Raw genomic sequence first — 17,546 nt, 5'->3', positions numbered from 1 at the left:
CCAGGGCAACTAAGGAGTGGCTCCGTAAGAAGCATCTCAAGGTCCTGGAGTGGCCTAGCCAGTCTCCAGACCTGAACCCAATAGAAAATCTTTGGAGGGAGCTGAAAGTCCGTATTGCCCAGCGACAGCCCCGAAACCTGAAGGATCTGGAGAAGGTCTGTATGGAGGAGTGGGCCAAAATCCCTGCTGCAGTGTGTGCAAACCTGGTCAAGAACTACAGGAAACGTATGATCTCTGTAATTGCAAACAAAGGTTTCTGTACCAAATATTAAGTTCTGCTTTTCTGATGTATCAAATACTTATGTCATGCAATAAAATGCAAATTAATTACTTAAAAATCATACAATGTGATTTTCAGGATTTTTGTTTTAGATTCCGTCTCTCACAGTTGAAGTGTACCTATGATAAAAATTACAGACCTCTACATGCTTTGTAAGTAGGAAAACCTGCAAAATCGGCAGTGTATCAAATACTTGTTCTCCCCACTGTAAGTGTATGTAAACTTTCGACTTCAACTGTAGGTATGTGTATTTATATATGTATGCATATGTGTATGTATATGTATATATATATTTACCAAAACAAAGATATGGGGGATTACATTGATCAATCAATTACATTGATGGAAGCAACAATCTTTCCACAATATTAAACTGATCCAACCCTTAAAAAATAAATAAAAAGAAACTGTGGGAAGCATTGGAGTCAACATGGGCCAGCATCCCTGTGGAATGCTTTCAACACATTGTAGAGTCCATGCCCTGACGAAATGAGGCTGTTCTGAGGGAAAAAGCAGGGTGGAGGGGGGGGGGGGGGGGGCGTGCAACTCAATATTAGGAGGGTGTTCCTAGTGTTTGGTATACTCAGTGTATATGCCAAAGCAACTTAGTCATGCGTGCATATATTTTACATACATGTGGACCCAGGAATTGAAACCACTATCCTGGTTTTGCAAGCACCATGCTCTACCAACTGAGCTACAGAGGACCACCAGTCTAGTGTGCTTTAGAGCAAGATGTTTATCTGCCTGTGAGCAAAAATCTGTGGCCATTCTCCTTCAAGAAGCATTGTGACTCTGGTGGGAGTGCTGATCTAGTATCTGTTATTCATTATGATTTAACAGGCAAAACTAATTCTAGATCAGCAGTCCCACTCTGGAATGTTTTTTGAATATGGGCCCAAGTGCCTTGGCTGGGAGGGAGGTGAATAGAAGTATGCTTATCATTGAACTGTGGAAACTCCAGATGGCAGTTGGTCAAGTTATAGAGTTGTTTTAATCCCTGTCTTAATCCTCATGGTGTTGATTTTATGTCTGTTTTGTGTGTTTCTTTGTCTAAAAAAGGAAATCAATCCAAAATTCAAGAAAGAGTCGAAGGATTATATTGTTTAGGAGACATACAAATACTGTTACATGCAAAAGGATTGTTGCCTATATTTGATGATCATGATGAAGTCATTGAAGCAGGGCTAGTTAAATTGAATCAGCTGGGCAATAAGGGCATCTATGATGATGATACACAAAACCAACAAAACCAACTATTAACAAATGTCTAAAGTAGTGACACAGTGATCACGTCACGTGTTGAATTCAAATCCATAACACTAGACCTAAGTAACAATTATGGAATTATTGGAACTAGTCATACCAGGAACAGTGACTATTGTAACATGCTGTAACACAAAGCCACAAATAACATTAAACTCTGGTGACTAACAACTTTTAGACATCCACGCTCACTCAATTCCATGGAAAATATTAAGGATAGCTGAGTAGTTCTTGAGAAAACCTCAAATGCATTTCCTTGATTCCTCACATCCTTTCTCCCATCGGATGAGTTCAGAGGTCTTTGACAGAGTTGATAAAAGCTGCTGTTGAGAAAAGCCTGCAGTTATGTTTTAGTTTTGCTTCAGACTCTGTTACATTGTACTTGAACCCTACTTATACATGTAGGATCTTAATTTAGTCACTCTTTTGTTGCTGAGAATTTTCTTGCATGGAAGAAAATGCAAACTTGTAGTGCATTCAAGGTTTAAAAAGGCTTCTAAAGTTATTAATTTCCACTTTAAAATATGAAAAATGTATCAACCCCTACAAAAAATGTCCATTATTTATAATGCACATAATAATTCACAATTCCTGTTGCTGCAGGATTATTATCCTGCTGTTACAAACTGGCTCAAATTAAGATCCTACAGCTGTACATAAGGACTAAATAAGACTGTCATAGCCATGACATGACAGATGTCGTAAACAGTTGTGACAGTTTATGACAACTCTTTTAATAGTTCAAAGGAAAATAAATCTGAGTGAAGGTGGGTTGGTTTATATAGCCATGGGATTTATAGGAAATACATTTATTGTGGAAGTATGAATAATTATGACTTGTGAAGCATTCTGATTATAGTGCACACCCGCTTCATTTGCTCACAACAAATTTTAAAAAAGAAGAGAGAATGCTTCCGAATACATGTTTGAGCAAAATATCAAGATACCTTTTCATAGTTGAGAAAAAGACAGAATATATCATGGAGTATGACATTCCCTTAGAGATAACAAAAGCGCTACTGGTCATTTAAAGGTAACGTAGTCAAAATGACAGAGAAATAACAAAGCATTGAATAGAACATTTTTGTTTTGTATTATACATATACTATCATAATAGCAACCTATATTTGTGTCTACTCATCTGAAACAACTATTTTTAATCTCATCACCCAACAATCAATGATTTAATATCACTCTACTATGTGACTATGTAGGTTATGTCATGGAATACTGTATAAGATGCCATGTAAAATCAACCATCTCTGTGCTACGGACATTAAAACTAGGTAAAACTAAGTTATTTACAATAAAAAGACAACTTAAAAATGGAAAGATATTTTCATTTTAAGCATTAGATTTTTTGTGGGGTGTCTGAAAGTGTGGAAGTCCCCTTGTAATCTACTAGGATATGAGGAATGTATAATTTGTACATACAAGCAAACAATGATAAATCATCAAACTACTACATAGTGAGCTATCATATTGACAGCTAATAATGATGCCGGTGTATTAAAGAAACACTTCACCTATTTCTAACCTCATATTCATTATATCCAGCCCCATAAGTGTCTACATATGTGCAAATGGTGTGTTTCTGAAATACTCCTTTAAATGGAAACAAAGTTTACTGTATAGAAAATATGTATGTAAGTACTGTATGAACACCCAACATGTTCTTTATATGGCTGTGATCTGGTTTATTCCATTGTGTTAGAAAGCCTAGAAGTTTGTTCTCAGTCTCATACTGTAAGTAGCCTGGTTCCATATATGTTTGTGCTGGTATATTGCTAACTGATTTGGTCGTTGTCTTGGCTATACTATCCTATTTATGTTGTCTGCATAATGTGGTAGTCTTCCCTTAGTGTACATCCATCAGTCTCATATCCTTTATCCCAAAAAAGACAGAATCGTGACAGACGAAACAGACCAACGCGCATGCGAGATTTGGTTCTGGGTGCCAAAATGAGATTTACTAAATAGATGATCCAATGGCTTTTAACACACTTCTATATTATAAACTAGGGCAGTGGTTCCCAGATCTGGTGGTCCTCAGCAAGGAAAAAGTCGAGAATGGGAACCACTGAACTAGGAGAAAGGAGTGATAGGTAGAATGTCTATGTCTCTCAGAACATCTCGTCTCTCTCAATACTCTTTGAGTCGATATTCACGTCATAAGAAATTCCCCTTGACCACCGCCACAAATTGGAGAATACAAACATTGTTTCCCATTGTACCCCATTATAAAAGAGATAACTTCGTTGTCAATTTTTTGCTATACATAAATAACAAAACATGCCGAACAGCTGCTGTGTTGTTCAATGTACATGTAATCAGGTAAAAAACTCCCAACCTGTGGTTTGCAATGCTCCGACATAGGGAAATAGAGCCTGCGAGAAGAGCCCTGTGGCTTTAGGATTTTTGGCGTGGGAGAGTGGGCACCCGGTGTCCAAGTAGGCTACACATAGCTATGTGTATGGAAAACATTACATCACATGTAAGACATTTAATTTATTAGTATAATCCGTTTGTAACTCTACTCACTACTTGAAGCTTAATGTTCCAGTCGGTAGCTAGCTATCACTCACTCCCTCACGTGGCTGCTAGCACCGTCATGAAAAGGGGCATGAGAGAAGCTCTACAATATTACGTTTTTCTAAGTATTGAGAACGCTCGGGAGCAGGCAATGTTGAAAAGTAATCTTTAAACATGTTTTACTTGTCTTAAATGTAGTTTTGTAATTTACTAAAACAAGCAGACAACAAGAAAATTGCGTTTGAAAAAGGTTGAGGTTTTGCTGTGAACTAACGCGGTAACCTAGGTAACCCTAGGTTGTTTTCCCCACAGGCGGGCAGGGGGCCGCAACGTTCTAATACCGACTGGGATGCAGATGCAGTAAATAGGTCAATCAAACTCGACTAAAACAATGGAATTGCCATGAAAACGCGTGAGGGAAAGATCCCGATTCTCCTCATTGCCCCCCAGCAAAATTAGCTTACATTTCGGCTAATGTTTATAAGCCTATTTCACACTATGTTGAGGTAAAAATCGGAGTATAATGCTTGTATAGAAGTCAACCGCATCACATGTTCATGTCATCATTACCAATCAACTGAATTACAGTTTAAAAAATACCACCGATTTCTGTATGCTAGCTATGCTAACCATTTTATACAAACGGAGTTAGCATTTAGCAGTCACTTCTAAACCTGAAAAGGGACAACTTCTACATGTTATGCAGCGAAAATCCTTACGAAAAAGATTGCTGTCAGAGTGCAGTATAACTGCAGTATGCAACAAACACCGTTTTTTTTACTGCTGTAATTTTGCAGTGTAACTGCAGTTAGAGTGCAGTATAATTGCAGTTATTCTACAAGTATGCGTCTTAAAATACCACAGTCGACTGCAGTTCATGCACTTTTACTGCAGTTTCAAAACAGCAATCTTTTTTTGTAAGGGAACAGCCAAATACATCCAAAACGGACTTGAGTAAGCACATTATGGGCCTGTTACAATACATAAATCAAGACTGATTTGACGAATATCCACTTTGTTAGATCAGAGTGATGAGAAACTGTCTCCACTGGGCTCCTCCTCCTCTTACATTCCCCCCTCGTCCTCTTCCTCCACTTCTTCCTACTCCTCCTCCTCCTTCTCCTACTCCGAGAGTGTGTTCAGAATCTCCTCTAGCTCCATCTCAGTAGTCGGGCCCTGGGACCTGAAAACACAAACACACAGTATATGGAGGAGTCTGAAGTGCTGTCCCAGTGAAGTGTCAAATACAGTGCCTTAACATACCCCTCAAATACATACCCCTCAAATACATAACCCTCAAATACATAACCCTTAACGTATTCTACAATTTGTTGTTACAGCTAGAATTCAAAATCCATTAAATTCCTTTTTTTCACCCATCTACACACAATAAATACCCCATAATGACAACGTGATTAATATATATATTTTTTTTTAAATGTTTGCAATTTTATTGATAATGAAATACAGATATATCTCATTTATATAAGTATTCACACCCCTGAGTCAATACATGTTAGAATCACCTTTGGCAGCGATTACAGCTGTCAGTCTTTCTGGGTAAGTCGTTAAGAGCTTTGCATACCTGGATTGTACAATTGTTGCACATTATACTTTTAAAAATTATTCAAGCTCTGTCAAGTTGGTTGTTGATCATTGCTACACAAGTCTTACCATAGATTTTCAAGTCAATTTAAGTCAAAACTGCAACTAGGCCACTCATGAACATTCAATATCATCTTGGTAAGCAACTCGTGTATATTTGGCTTTCTGTTTTATGTTATTGTCCTGCTGAAAGGGGAATTTGTCTCCCAGTGTCTGTTGGAAAGCAGACTGAGACAGTTTTTCCTCTAGGATTTAGCCTATTCCATTTCTTTATATCCTGAAAAACTACCTAGTCCTTGCCGATGACAAGCATACCCATACCATGATGTAGCCACCACCATGCTTGAAAATATGAAGAGTGGTACTCAGTGATGTGTTTTGTTGGATTTGCCCCAAATATAACACTTTGCCATATTTTTTTATTCTGTCCAGGCTTCCTTCTTTTCACTCTGTCATTTATGCTAGTATTCTGGAGTAAATACAATGTTGTTGATCCATCCTCAGTTATCTCCCATCACAGCCATTAAACTCTAACTGTTTTAAAATCACCATTGTCCTCATGGTGAAATCCCTGAGCGGTTTCCTTCCTCTCCGGCAACTGAGTTAGGAAGGGCGCCTATATCTTTGTAGTGACTGGGTGTATTGATACACCATCTGAAGTGTAATTAATAACGGCATCATCCTCAAAGGGATATTCAATGTCTGTTTTTTCCCCATCTACCAATAGGAGCCCTTCTTTGCAAACCATTGAAAAACCTCCCTGGTCCTTGTGGTTGAATCTGTGCTTGAAATTCACTGCTCGACTGAGTGACCTTACAGATACTTGTATGTGTGGGGTACAGAGATAGGGTAGTCATTTAAAACTCATGTTCAACACTATTATTGCACACAGAGTGAGTCCATGTAAGTTATTATGTGACTTGTTAAGAACATTTTACTCCTGAACTTATTTAGGCTTGCCATAACAAAAGTGTTGAAGACTTATTTTTATTTTATTTTTTTATTTCATCTTTATTTAACCAGGTAGGCTAGTTGAGAACAAGTTCTCATTTGCAACTGCGACCTGGCCAAGATAAAGCATAGCAGTGTGAACAGACAACAACACAGAGTTACACATGGAGTAAACAATAAACAAGTCAATAACATAGTAGAAAAAAAAGAAAAAAAGAGAATCTATATACAATGTGTGCAAAAGGCATGAGGAGGTAGGCAATAAATAGGCCATAGGAGCGAATAATTACAATTTAGCAGATTAACACTGGAGTGATAAATCATCAGATGATCATGTGCAAGTAGAGATACAGGTGTGCAAAAGAGCAGAAAAGTAAATAAATAAAAACAGTATGGGGATGAGGTAGGTAAATTGGGTGGGCTATATACCGATGGACTATGTACAGCTGCAGCGATCGGTTAGCTGCTCAGATAGCAGATGTTTAAAGTTGTTGAGGGAGATAAAAGTCTCCAACTTCAGAGATTTTTGCAATTCGTTCCAGTCGCAGGCAGCAGAGAACTGGAAGGAAAGGCGGCCAAATGAGGTTTTGATGATCAGTGTATGATCAGTGAGATACACCTGCTGGAGCGCGTGCTACGGGTGGGTGTTGCCATCGTGACCAGTGAACTGAGATAAGGCGGCGCTTTACCTAGCATAGCCTTGTAGATGACCTGGAGCCAGTGGACGAACATGTAGCGAGGGCCAGCCGACTAGAGCATACAGGTTGCAGTAGTGGGTGGTATAAGGTGCTTTAGTAACAAAACGGATGGCACTGTGATAAACTGCACCCAGTTTGCTGAGTAGAGTATTGGAAGCTATTTTGTAGATGACATCGCCGAAGTCGAGGATCGGTAGGATAGTCAGTTTTACTAGGGTAAGTTTGGCGGCGTGAGTGAAGGAGGCTTTGTTGCGAAATAGAAAGCCGACTCTAGATTTGATTTTGGATTGGAGATGTTTGATATGAGTCTGGAAGACATTTCAGCTTTACATTTTTTATAAATTTTTAGAAACATAATTCCACTTTGACATTATGGGGTATTGTGTGTAGTAGATCAGTGACACATCTCAATTTAATCAATTTTAAATTCAGGATGTAACACAACAGAATGTGGAAAAAGTCAACGGGTGTGAATACTTTTTGAAAGCACTATATATCCCCTCTTCGAGTGTGGTGTCACTCACATGTCCGGGCCAGGGAAGAGTCCATTGGGATTGGAGAGGGGGTCAGGATACATCCCCCCCTGTAGGGGTACTGGGGCCAGCTGGAAGGGGGTGTGGAACTGGTTGTTCCTGATGAGAACATACAAAATACTTAGATTTTTATTTGTAGCTATATTCAATTATGTAACTGTTATTTAACCAGATGAGTCAAGTTAGCCTGTTTTTGAACTTGCCAACTCGTTGTCACTGGAGTTGGCATGATAGCAGCAAACAGACTGGCACTCAGGCTAGAGTCCTGTCACTGGTCAACACATGAACTTCACAGTAGCTCACAATTGCATGAGACATGAAACTGACGGAGTCTGTCTGGGATTTAAAGCAAATGTCCAGTGTTTCCAGATTCCTATGAAATATGACCTTGAATTAATTATATGAGGGGAATCGTTTTCCTTCCAAATGTTTTAATGTATGTTAATGTATGTTTAATGTATGTTAAAAAGCAGCTTTTCTGTATTGGAATGGTGTGGGCGTATACCGGCCATAAAAAATATTGCAAACACATGCATAAACACACAAATTTACTCAGAATATCATGTTGTTCTCTATGCATCAAAAAAGAAAAAGATTTTTGTTATAAATATTGTTTGATCAAAGTAAGGCTAGTTCTAAGACTCTGTGTGCTACATTGCTTCATTTCTTGTTACAAAAGGAATAAGCTACTAGAATGTATTATTGTGACAACCAACCCCATACATACTGTGTGACATCCAACCCCGTGATGGGGATGTTTGTCACAATTGAACCGTGTGTTTGCTGACTAACGACTCCATGTTGGAATAAGAGATGTTAACGTTGAAATGAGTCTTAATATATACTGGTGCTGAGAAATACGCATCAGAGTAAAAAGTGTGACAACCAAATACCCTACACCCTACTGTTGTACTTGCCTGTCTTGCAGGAGCACTTACACTTCTCCTTTCTTACTAGCACTGATTTTGCTGATAGCTTTGTTGAGGAAAATGTTTACTATGACATGTGGTTGTCTTACCTACAGTGCCGTGAAAAAGTATTTGCCCCCTTTTTAATTTGTTACTGAATGTTATCAGATCTTCAATCAAAACCTAATATTAGATAAAGGTAACCTGAGTGAACAAATAACACAACAATTACATAATTATTTCATTTATTGCATAAACAAACGTATGCAACACCCAATGCCCCTGTGTGAAAAAGTAATTGCCCCTCAATAGCTGGTTGTGCCATCGAAACGCTTCCTGTAGTTGTTGATCAGTCTCTCATGTTGATGTAGAGGAATTTAGGCCCACTCTTCCATGGAGAACTGCTGTGACTAAGCAACATTTGGGGGTTTTCAAGCATGAACTGCTCGTTTCAAGTCCTGCCACAACATCTCATTTGCGATTAGGTCTGGACTTTGACTAGGCAAGTTGTACAGGTCCTGAGGCAGCAAAGCATCCACAAACCATGGTATGAGGTTCTTACTGTGGAATGCAGTGTTTGGTTTTTGCCAGGCATAATGGTACCCATGTCGTCGAAACTTTTGAATCATCTGTCCATAGAACATTCTTCCAAGAGTCTTGATGATCATCCAGGTGCTTTCAGGTGATATTTGGCAAACTTCTGTCAACTTTTTGGATGACATGGGTCCCATTATGCCTGCCGAAAACCAAACACTGCATTCCACAGTGAGAACCTTTAACCAACAGTCAAGCATGGTGGTGGTAGTATGATGGTTTGGTGATGCTTTGCTGCCTCAGGACCTGGACGACTTGCCTTAATAGAAGGAACCATGAATTCTGCTCTTTTTTAAAGAATTCTACAGGAGAATGTCATCCATCTGTGAGCTGAAGCGCAGCTGGCTCATGCAGCAAGACAATGATCCAAAACACATAATCAAGTCTACATGAAAATGGCTAAAAAGCAGCACATTTGAAGTTTTGGAATGGCCTCGTCAAAGTCCAAACCTAATCCCAATTGAAATGTTCTGTCAGAACATGTAATGAGCAGTTCATGCTTGAAAACCCACAAATGTCACTGAGTTAAAGCAGTTCCTCCACAGTGACTGATCAACAACTACAGGAAGCGTTTGGTTGGAGTCATTGCAGCTGAACCAGCACAACCAGTTATTGAGTGTAAAGGGGCAATTGCTTTTTCACACATGGGAATTGTGTGTTGCATAACTTTGTTAATTAAATAAATAAAACAAGTATACTTTTTTTTTGCTATTTGTAAACTCAGGTTCCCTTTATCTAATATTAGGTTTTGTTTGAAGATCCGACAACATTCAGTATCAAAAATATGCAACAATAGAGAAAATCAGAAAGGGTACAAATAGTTTTTCACAGCACTGTAGCTATCTTAAGATGAATGCACTAACTGCAAGTCTGGACAAGAGTGTCTAGTAAATGTGTCTTCCCGGCACTGTATAGTCTATCACATTGACTAACAAGGTACTTACGGAGAGAGAGAGTAGAATGGTGATGCACTGGCTCCATTCCCCTGGTCCCTAAGAGAGAATGATGAAGACCTTGTGAAGTCTGTTTGTGTGTGTGTGTGTGTGTGTGTGTGTGTGTGTGTGTGTGTGTGTGTGTGTGTGTGTGTGTGTGTGTGTGTGTGTGTGCGTGTGTGTGTGTGTGTGTGTGTACATGTGAGTGAGGGATTCAGACTCATCTGGCGTGTGTGTGTGTGTGTGTAAGTAAGGGATTCAGACTCACATGGAATAGAAAGAGGAATTGTTGTCCTGTGGGGTCTCACTGCGCTGAGGAGAGTCACAGTGGGCTTCCCTGCAAACACACACACACACACACACACACACCAATAATTCACAACAAATAGTATGCTTTTAACAACATCATGTTAGGTAACAAGGTTATGTCCCAAATGCCACCATATTCCCTGGTCAAAAGTAATGCACTATATAGGGGATAGGGTTCCATTTGGGACAGAACCTTGGTTAGTTACATAGCTTCTGTGTAACTTACACTCCTACTTTGGTCTGGATGGAGACTAAGAGGTATCCCGAGGTGGTATCCCGAGGTAACGGGTTATCTGGTCAAATGAGGCAGGGAAGAAGATTGGAATTCCCATTTAAACTGAGCATTCTTACAATTGTCATAATATTAATCTAATTCAAAGCTTCTTCTCACAAATAATATTCTATCGCTCTCTGTGTGTCTCTGTCTCTCTCGTTCTCGCTGTCTATCTATCTGCCTCTCGCTCGCTGTCTCTCCGCCCCCCGCCCCACTCTCTCGTTGGTCATCAATAGGACTTGCCTGTGTAGTATTTTCGGAACACGTCATTCTTCGGCAGATCTGGATACACGTGTGTGATGAAGTCGATGTCTTGAATACGGTCACCAAGGGAACGGATCTCCAAGTCTCTCTTGGTGGACGGTTGAATATTCTGGATCTTCTGGCCCCCGTCTGGAAAGAGGGATGGAGGTTGGAGGGAGGAAAGGAGAGAGAAAGAAAGGCCACTTTAATAGGAATGTATCTCAGGATTTCTGGAATCCAGTGTTCCATTCCAGAGGTAAGCAGTCAGAATGGAAAAACAGAGCACGAGAAACTCCAATAGAGACTGTAAACCAAGTCGGACAATTACTTTGAGTGGACAGACAGACGGACGGACAGACTAAACCCTTACTCTCTGATGGAGCCACGTATGCGATGGTGATGCCTCCTATCTCAGAGTCGCTGAAGCGCAGTAAGAAGGTCCCGTTGGGCCGGTCCTTCAGAATCAGGTGGAGGTGCTGCTTACCGATGAAACCAAATATCAACCTAGAGGAAGGAAAACACCAGGACACAGTTATCTATGTGTGTGTGAGTCATATTAATTTTCTTTTAAATACTTTAACTGTGCTCGATTGAACCAATGGAATAGTCCCAAAGGTGCAAACCCTGTCCATCTGACACTCAAAACAGGCTTGAATCTTTGAAACACTATTTGAAACCAGGTCTTCTCTGTGTCTCTCACTGGTAGACAGTCTTATTTATTAGGACACACTGTAGCAAAAACATTTTCAAAGTCAAATTAAAACAAGCGTTTCTTATTGGATAAGTTCAGGTAGTCCTTTCCTGTTTCAGTCTGTTTTCTTCCGTTTGGTGCTTAATGAACAGGCCTAGCTCTGTCTCTGACTGGCAGACATGACTCACCCGTCACTCCAGTAGCTCTTCAGGTGCTTCTTGGTAAGCTCTATCACACCATCAAACCACTGCCAGAAGGTGAAAGGTCGTCCAGGGAGCACCTCCTGACCAACGAAATTACACTGTTTAATCCCTCTGCTTGTTACATTTCACTCTGTTCTGTCCACAATATTACTAGCAATCATGTGGCATATGGAGTTACCCTAGAGGTGGTGGGTGCCTACCCACTGGGCACAACACGTAATTTCAACGTAGAAATGTGGGTAATATTTGGTTGAGACCAATGAGATTTCAACCTTTATTCACCCACTCAGCCAGAAGTTTGTTGAATTCCCAATGTGTTATCCCTATGCTTCAACCCATCTAAAAGCACAATTGTATCGATGTGCGCTGAGAGTCGGGAAGCAAGTTCAGAGAGGGAGTGTTTTAATAAATAAACACAACATAATACAAAAATAAGAAACACGAACAATGCACAGAACTGACACAGGAACAGAAGCAATGATGCCTGGGGAAGGGACCAAAGGGAGTGACATGTATAGGGAAGTGATGGAGTCCAGGTGAGTCTGATGGCACGCAGGTGCGTGTAACGATGGTGACAGGTGTGCGCCATAACGAGCAGCCTGGTGAACTAGAGGCCGGAGAGGAAGCACACGTGACAACAAAGTTCCAATGGAAAAACTATGTCTGACTTTTGGTTTAGACTTCACATCCAAATGTGTTATTACTGTACTTTCAACCATTTAAAAGCAGAACAAAGTTCAAATGGGGATACAATGTCAGATATTTTGTATTTATACAACTTAATGTGTTATCACTGTGCTTCATCTAATAGCACAACCAAATGACCAGGGCCTGGTTTCCCAAAAGCATCTTAAGGCTAAGTTCATCGTTACAACCTTCGTAGGAACATGGTTAAATCTCTGAGCTGTTTCCAAAAACCATCGTTACTAAAGTTGCACTTGAAAATGCACTTTAGCGACTGCCTCGGACCATATAGAACAGCGTCACCTACTGCGTCACTTGATTCATAGAAGATCTCTTCTAAACATACATTCAATATGTTTATCTGTCTCTCTGTGACCGCAAAGTTGACTACAAATACAAAGTTGCCAATGTCTGTGCAATTGTTACAAACAAGCAAAGGATTCAAATGAAACTGAGATGACTGCATTAACAGATAAATATCCTTCACTGAGTATACCAAACATTAGGAACACCTTCCTATTATTGAGTTGCACCCCCCTATTTTGCCCTCAAAACAGCCTCAATTCGTCAAGGAATGGACTCTACAAGGTGTCTAAAGCTCCAATGCTGACTCCAATGCTTCCTACAGTTGTGTCAAGTTGGCTGGATGTTCTTTGGGTGGTGGACCATTCTTGATATACATGGGAAACTGTTGCGCCTGGCACCTACTACCATACCCCGTTCAAAGGCACTTAAATATTTTGTGTTGCCCGTTCATTCTCTGAATGGCACTCGTACACAATCCATATCTCAATTGTCTCAAGGCTTTAAAAAATCCTTCTTTAACCTGTCTCCTCCCCTTGATCTACACTGATTGAAGTAGATTTAACAAGTGACATCATTAATGGATCATAACTTCCACCTGGTCAGTCGATGTCATGGAAAGAGCAGGTGTTCTTAATGATTTGTACACTCAGTGTACAGTAGGCCTATAGGCCAGATAGGTGTTTACATTTCAAAGATATTAAAATCAATTTCATGTTCATTCAATTGAATTTTATTTAGCTATTTGGGTATTTTGTAATTTCTGCATCAATATATTTCATGATATGTATCCTAACGTGCTTGATGATGTGCCAAATCTTGATTGAGTGCATTATTATAGGTTAAGCATTAGAATAAGACGCCTCAATATTTGCAGCCATAGGTGATAATATCTGTCACGCCCTGACCATAGAGAGCCCTTAGTTCTCTATGGTGTAGTAGGTCAGGGCGTGACTAGTGGGTGATCTAGTATAGATATTTCTATGTGGGTGCTAATATGGTTCACAATTAGAGGCAGCTACTACCATACCCCGTTCAAAGGCACTTAAATATTTTGTGTTGCCCGTTCATTCTCTGAATGGCACTCGTACACAATCCATATCTCAATTGTCTCAAGGCTTTAAAAAATCCTTCTTTAACCTGTCTCCTCCCCTTGATCTACACTGATTGAAGTAGATTTAACAAGTGACATCATTAATGGATCATAACTTCCACCTGGTCAGTCGATGTCATGGAAAGAGCAGGTGTTCTTAATGATTTGTACACTCAGTGTACAGTAGGCCTATAGGCCAGATAGGTGTTTACATTTCAAAGATATTAAAATCAATTTCATGCATTCAATCTTTGCCTCTGATTGAGGATCATATTTAGGTAGGTTGTTTCCCCACCTGCATTTGTGGGATATTATTTTGTGTTTTGTGCATGTACACCACGTAGTCACGGTTCGTTGTTAGTTTATTTGATTTATTGTTTTGTTTTGATAAGTTTCACTTTATAATAAATATGTGGAACTCAACATCCGCTGCGCCTTGGTCCGTCTCTCCTCACGTTCGTGACTATCTCTCTAGGACCTGATCTGTCGTCAGTATTGTGGAATAACTAATGCTAAGGTAAGATTTGAATGGAGAAAGCTGATCGAAGGGCAGCACTGCCTTTCTTTTGATCCTATCAGTATCGAAACATGCCTCAATGGCGCATTTAGCGAGCGTTTTCTCTGCGTGGTGTTTTGGGAAACGCGTGGTACATCTTCGGCCGTTGCAGGAAAGATGCATCCTTAAAATATTCATAACCCTATATTCCATTGCTATCGGGAAACCGGGCCCTGGATTGTAGTTGAGATTACATTAAAAGTACATGATCAATGTTGTTCAAGATTCTGTACAGATTATAATAGCAATTGTGAAGATCTCTACAGACCTGCAACCTTGCTATGATTACATAAGACATTTATTAACAGAAACCTCAAAATGTGGCCATGTATATGTTACTCATTTTAAGGTTGAATGTTACATTAGTTTGTAAGACAGCCTTAACGTTAGGCTATTTACTGTATTCGGAAAGTAATATTGAATTGCGTTTGGTTGACAACACAACCAAATATCAACATTTAAAGGATATGTACTGTATCTAAGGCTTGGATAGTTTAATCTGAACCACTGGCTTAATCCTATTCTTTCCCTTTGGTTTTTGGTCATGAATCATTAAACTGGAATTAAAACCAGATTAAGTCAGTGGCCCGGATAGAACTAGCCAAGCAGAAGATGCATCTCATTCAAATGTTGATATTTGGTTGCATTGACAACCAAAACACAATTCAAGATCCAGTTTGTCTACAAATTAATAATTGATATGTTGGATTTAGGTCTCAATCCTAACCAAAAATCAAAGTTAAATAGGACTAAATAGGACTTTGTCACGATCGTCAAAGGGACTGAGAGAGGACCAAGGCGCAGCGCGTGGAAAGTACATCTTTTTATTTAAAGAAGGAAACAACAAAACAAACCAACAAAACAGACGACCGTGAAGCTATACAAACATAAGTGCTGACACAAAACACTTCGACATAGACAATTACCCACAAATACATGATGCCTATGGCCACCTTAAATATTGCTCCCAATCAGAGACAAATGAAAAACATCTGTCTCTGATTGAGAACCACTCAGGCAACCATAGACATAACTAGACACATACACTCAACCATAGACTTCCCTAGAAACATTCACTCAACACAAACCCATACACTCTAACAAATCCCCCTAGACACTACAACCACCCAAGACAAGACAAAAACACAAACATACCCCATGTCACACCCTGACCTAACTAAAATAAAGAAAACAAAGAATACTAAGGCCAGGGCGTGACAGACTTTTTAAATGCAATTTTAAATAAAGTTTGATTTAGTCCTATTTTAAGTTAGATGTTTGGTTGAGACGTGAATCCAACATATTAATTATATATATTGTCTATTTTTAGTTGAACCCTAGGTTAAATTGAAACAATAGCTGTTTCAAATGCTATATAGGCCTAAATGGTCTCATTGATGACATATGACTTGTAAAGTATGGTTACATTTCATCTGTTAAATCTACCCTTTGGAATTACGTCAATAGCAACAGTGAATCTATTTAGTTATTAAGAGATCTCTCAGTAGTCATTCTCACTATAGCACATTGCTAATAGTCAGTGACAAAAATCAAAGCTGGGCTTGGTTAAAACACTGGATGGGAGACCAACTGGATCACTGTAGGTAGACCCAACTCTCCAGTAGGAGGTGCTGCCCAGTCTATTGTTTTTTTTCTGATAGTGGATATAAGATTGAATATCTGACGTTGTTTCAAAGTTACAAATTCAACATATTTTATACAATGTTTGTCTATGTTGAAAATTGGTTACCATGATGACATAACATGTGGCTGAAATTTCACCATCAAAACAACTGTTTACGTATAATATATATGTATTTAAATCGAATGTATTGTCCATGTAGATTCCACGTCACAATACGCTGACAAAATACATTGAAACAACATTGATTCAACCAGTTTGTACCCAGTGGGTAAAGACTGGTGTGTGTGTGTGTCCATGTTGTGAAATTGTTAGGTTGGATTACTTGTTAGATATTACTGCATGGTCGGAACTAGAAGCATAAGCATTTCGCTACACTCGCATTAACATCTGCTAACCATGTGTATGTGACAAATAAAATTTGATTTGTGTGTGTGTGCGTGCGTGCGTGTACCTTGTTGAACTGTGCCCAGGATACCAGCATGTTGCTGTAGTCTCCAGCGATGTCTGGCTTGTCGAAGATCTTTTGGGCCAGGAAGTGTTGGTTATAGTTGTCTAGGCAACGCTGCGTTCCGACCTCCGACATGAACTTACTGTTCAGGGTCCTGCACATCTGCTTCCAGGGAACGCGCTCGGGAACCAAAAACGGAATCCTTTCCTGATGACGTCATAAGATTAGAGAAGGTTGATGTTGTGAGGGAAGTGAGCAGACATACTGTTTAGTCTGTGTTGATAGTGGGTGTGATATGAGAGGGAAGAGAGTTGTGAGAGTGAGAGAGCAAGAGAACGAGGGATGGCCAAAGGCAGGCACTCACTGGTTCAGAAAAGGCACAGTCCCAGATGATGGTTGCTAGGGCATTGTTATCCTGACTACCGTGAACGATCACCACCACCGGCACAGAGATCATCTACAAGCACACAGGAGAGCAACACCATGTCAGTACAGCCATACTAATAACTGATCATCTAGACAAAACCTTTCCATTGAGGATCTAAACTATGCTTAATAACATTTCAGCCTGGGTGCCAGTCTGTTTCTGCTTGCCAACTCCTTATGGAATTGTCATGCCAATGACAGCAATGGAGTTGGCAAGAGCATAAACTGATCTGGGACCAGGTTAATAACACGTCACCCTAAGAGAATTTAGAGATGTGGCACAAACTGTCTGCATGTCTCAGGCCTGCTGTGCTATAATACTGCTATTACCAAGACGTTAAGAGATAAAAAGTGATGTCTAATCGTACATGT

At 39.7% G+C, this 17,546-nt stretch overlaps 1 protein-coding gene across 3 annotated transcripts in view; it reads right to left on the bottom strand.

Moving 5' to 3' along the window:
• Window positions 1-1,364: 1,364 nt before the first annotated feature.
• The window catches only part of stat6 (signal transducer and activator of transcription 6, interleukin-4 induced), a 61,657-nt gene continuing 45,475 nt past the window's right edge, over window positions 1,365-17,546 (bottom strand). For 2 of the 3 annotated variants that reach the window (XM_071347268.1, XM_071347269.1), the window contains 10 exons: window positions 17,113-17,205; window positions 16,752-16,955; window positions 12,005-12,099; window positions 11,496-11,629; window positions 11,126-11,275; window positions 10,835-10,901; window positions 10,568-10,636; window positions 10,312-10,359; window positions 7,857-7,964; window positions 1,365-5,261 (listed from right to left, as the gene is read on the bottom strand). In XM_071347268.1, coding sequence (XP_071203369.1) covers window positions 5,201-5,261; window positions 7,857-7,964; window positions 10,312-10,359; window positions 10,568-10,636; window positions 10,835-10,901; window positions 11,126-11,275; window positions 11,496-11,629; window positions 12,005-12,099; window positions 16,752-16,955; window positions 17,113-17,205 — 1,029 coding nt within the window. In that variant the 3' untranslated portion in view covers window positions 1,365-5,200. Of the gene's footprint in view, window positions 5,262-7,809; window positions 7,965-10,311; window positions 10,360-10,567; window positions 10,637-10,834; window positions 10,902-11,125; window positions 11,276-11,495; window positions 11,630-12,004; window positions 12,100-16,751; window positions 16,956-17,112; window positions 17,206-17,546 lie in introns of all 3 variants that reach the window. The other variant, XM_071347270.1, reaches the window with a different exon arrangement.

The sequence above is a fragment of the Salvelinus alpinus genome, chromosome 17 (genome assembly GCF_045679555.1).
Source record: "Salvelinus alpinus chromosome 17, SLU_Salpinus.1, whole genome shotgun sequence".
NCBI lineage: Eukaryota > Metazoa > Chordata > Actinopteri > Salmoniformes > Salmonidae > Salvelinus > Salvelinus alpinus.
Note: the sequence above shows the minus strand (reverse complement) of the source record. Positions and strands in the feature narration are given on the sequence as shown.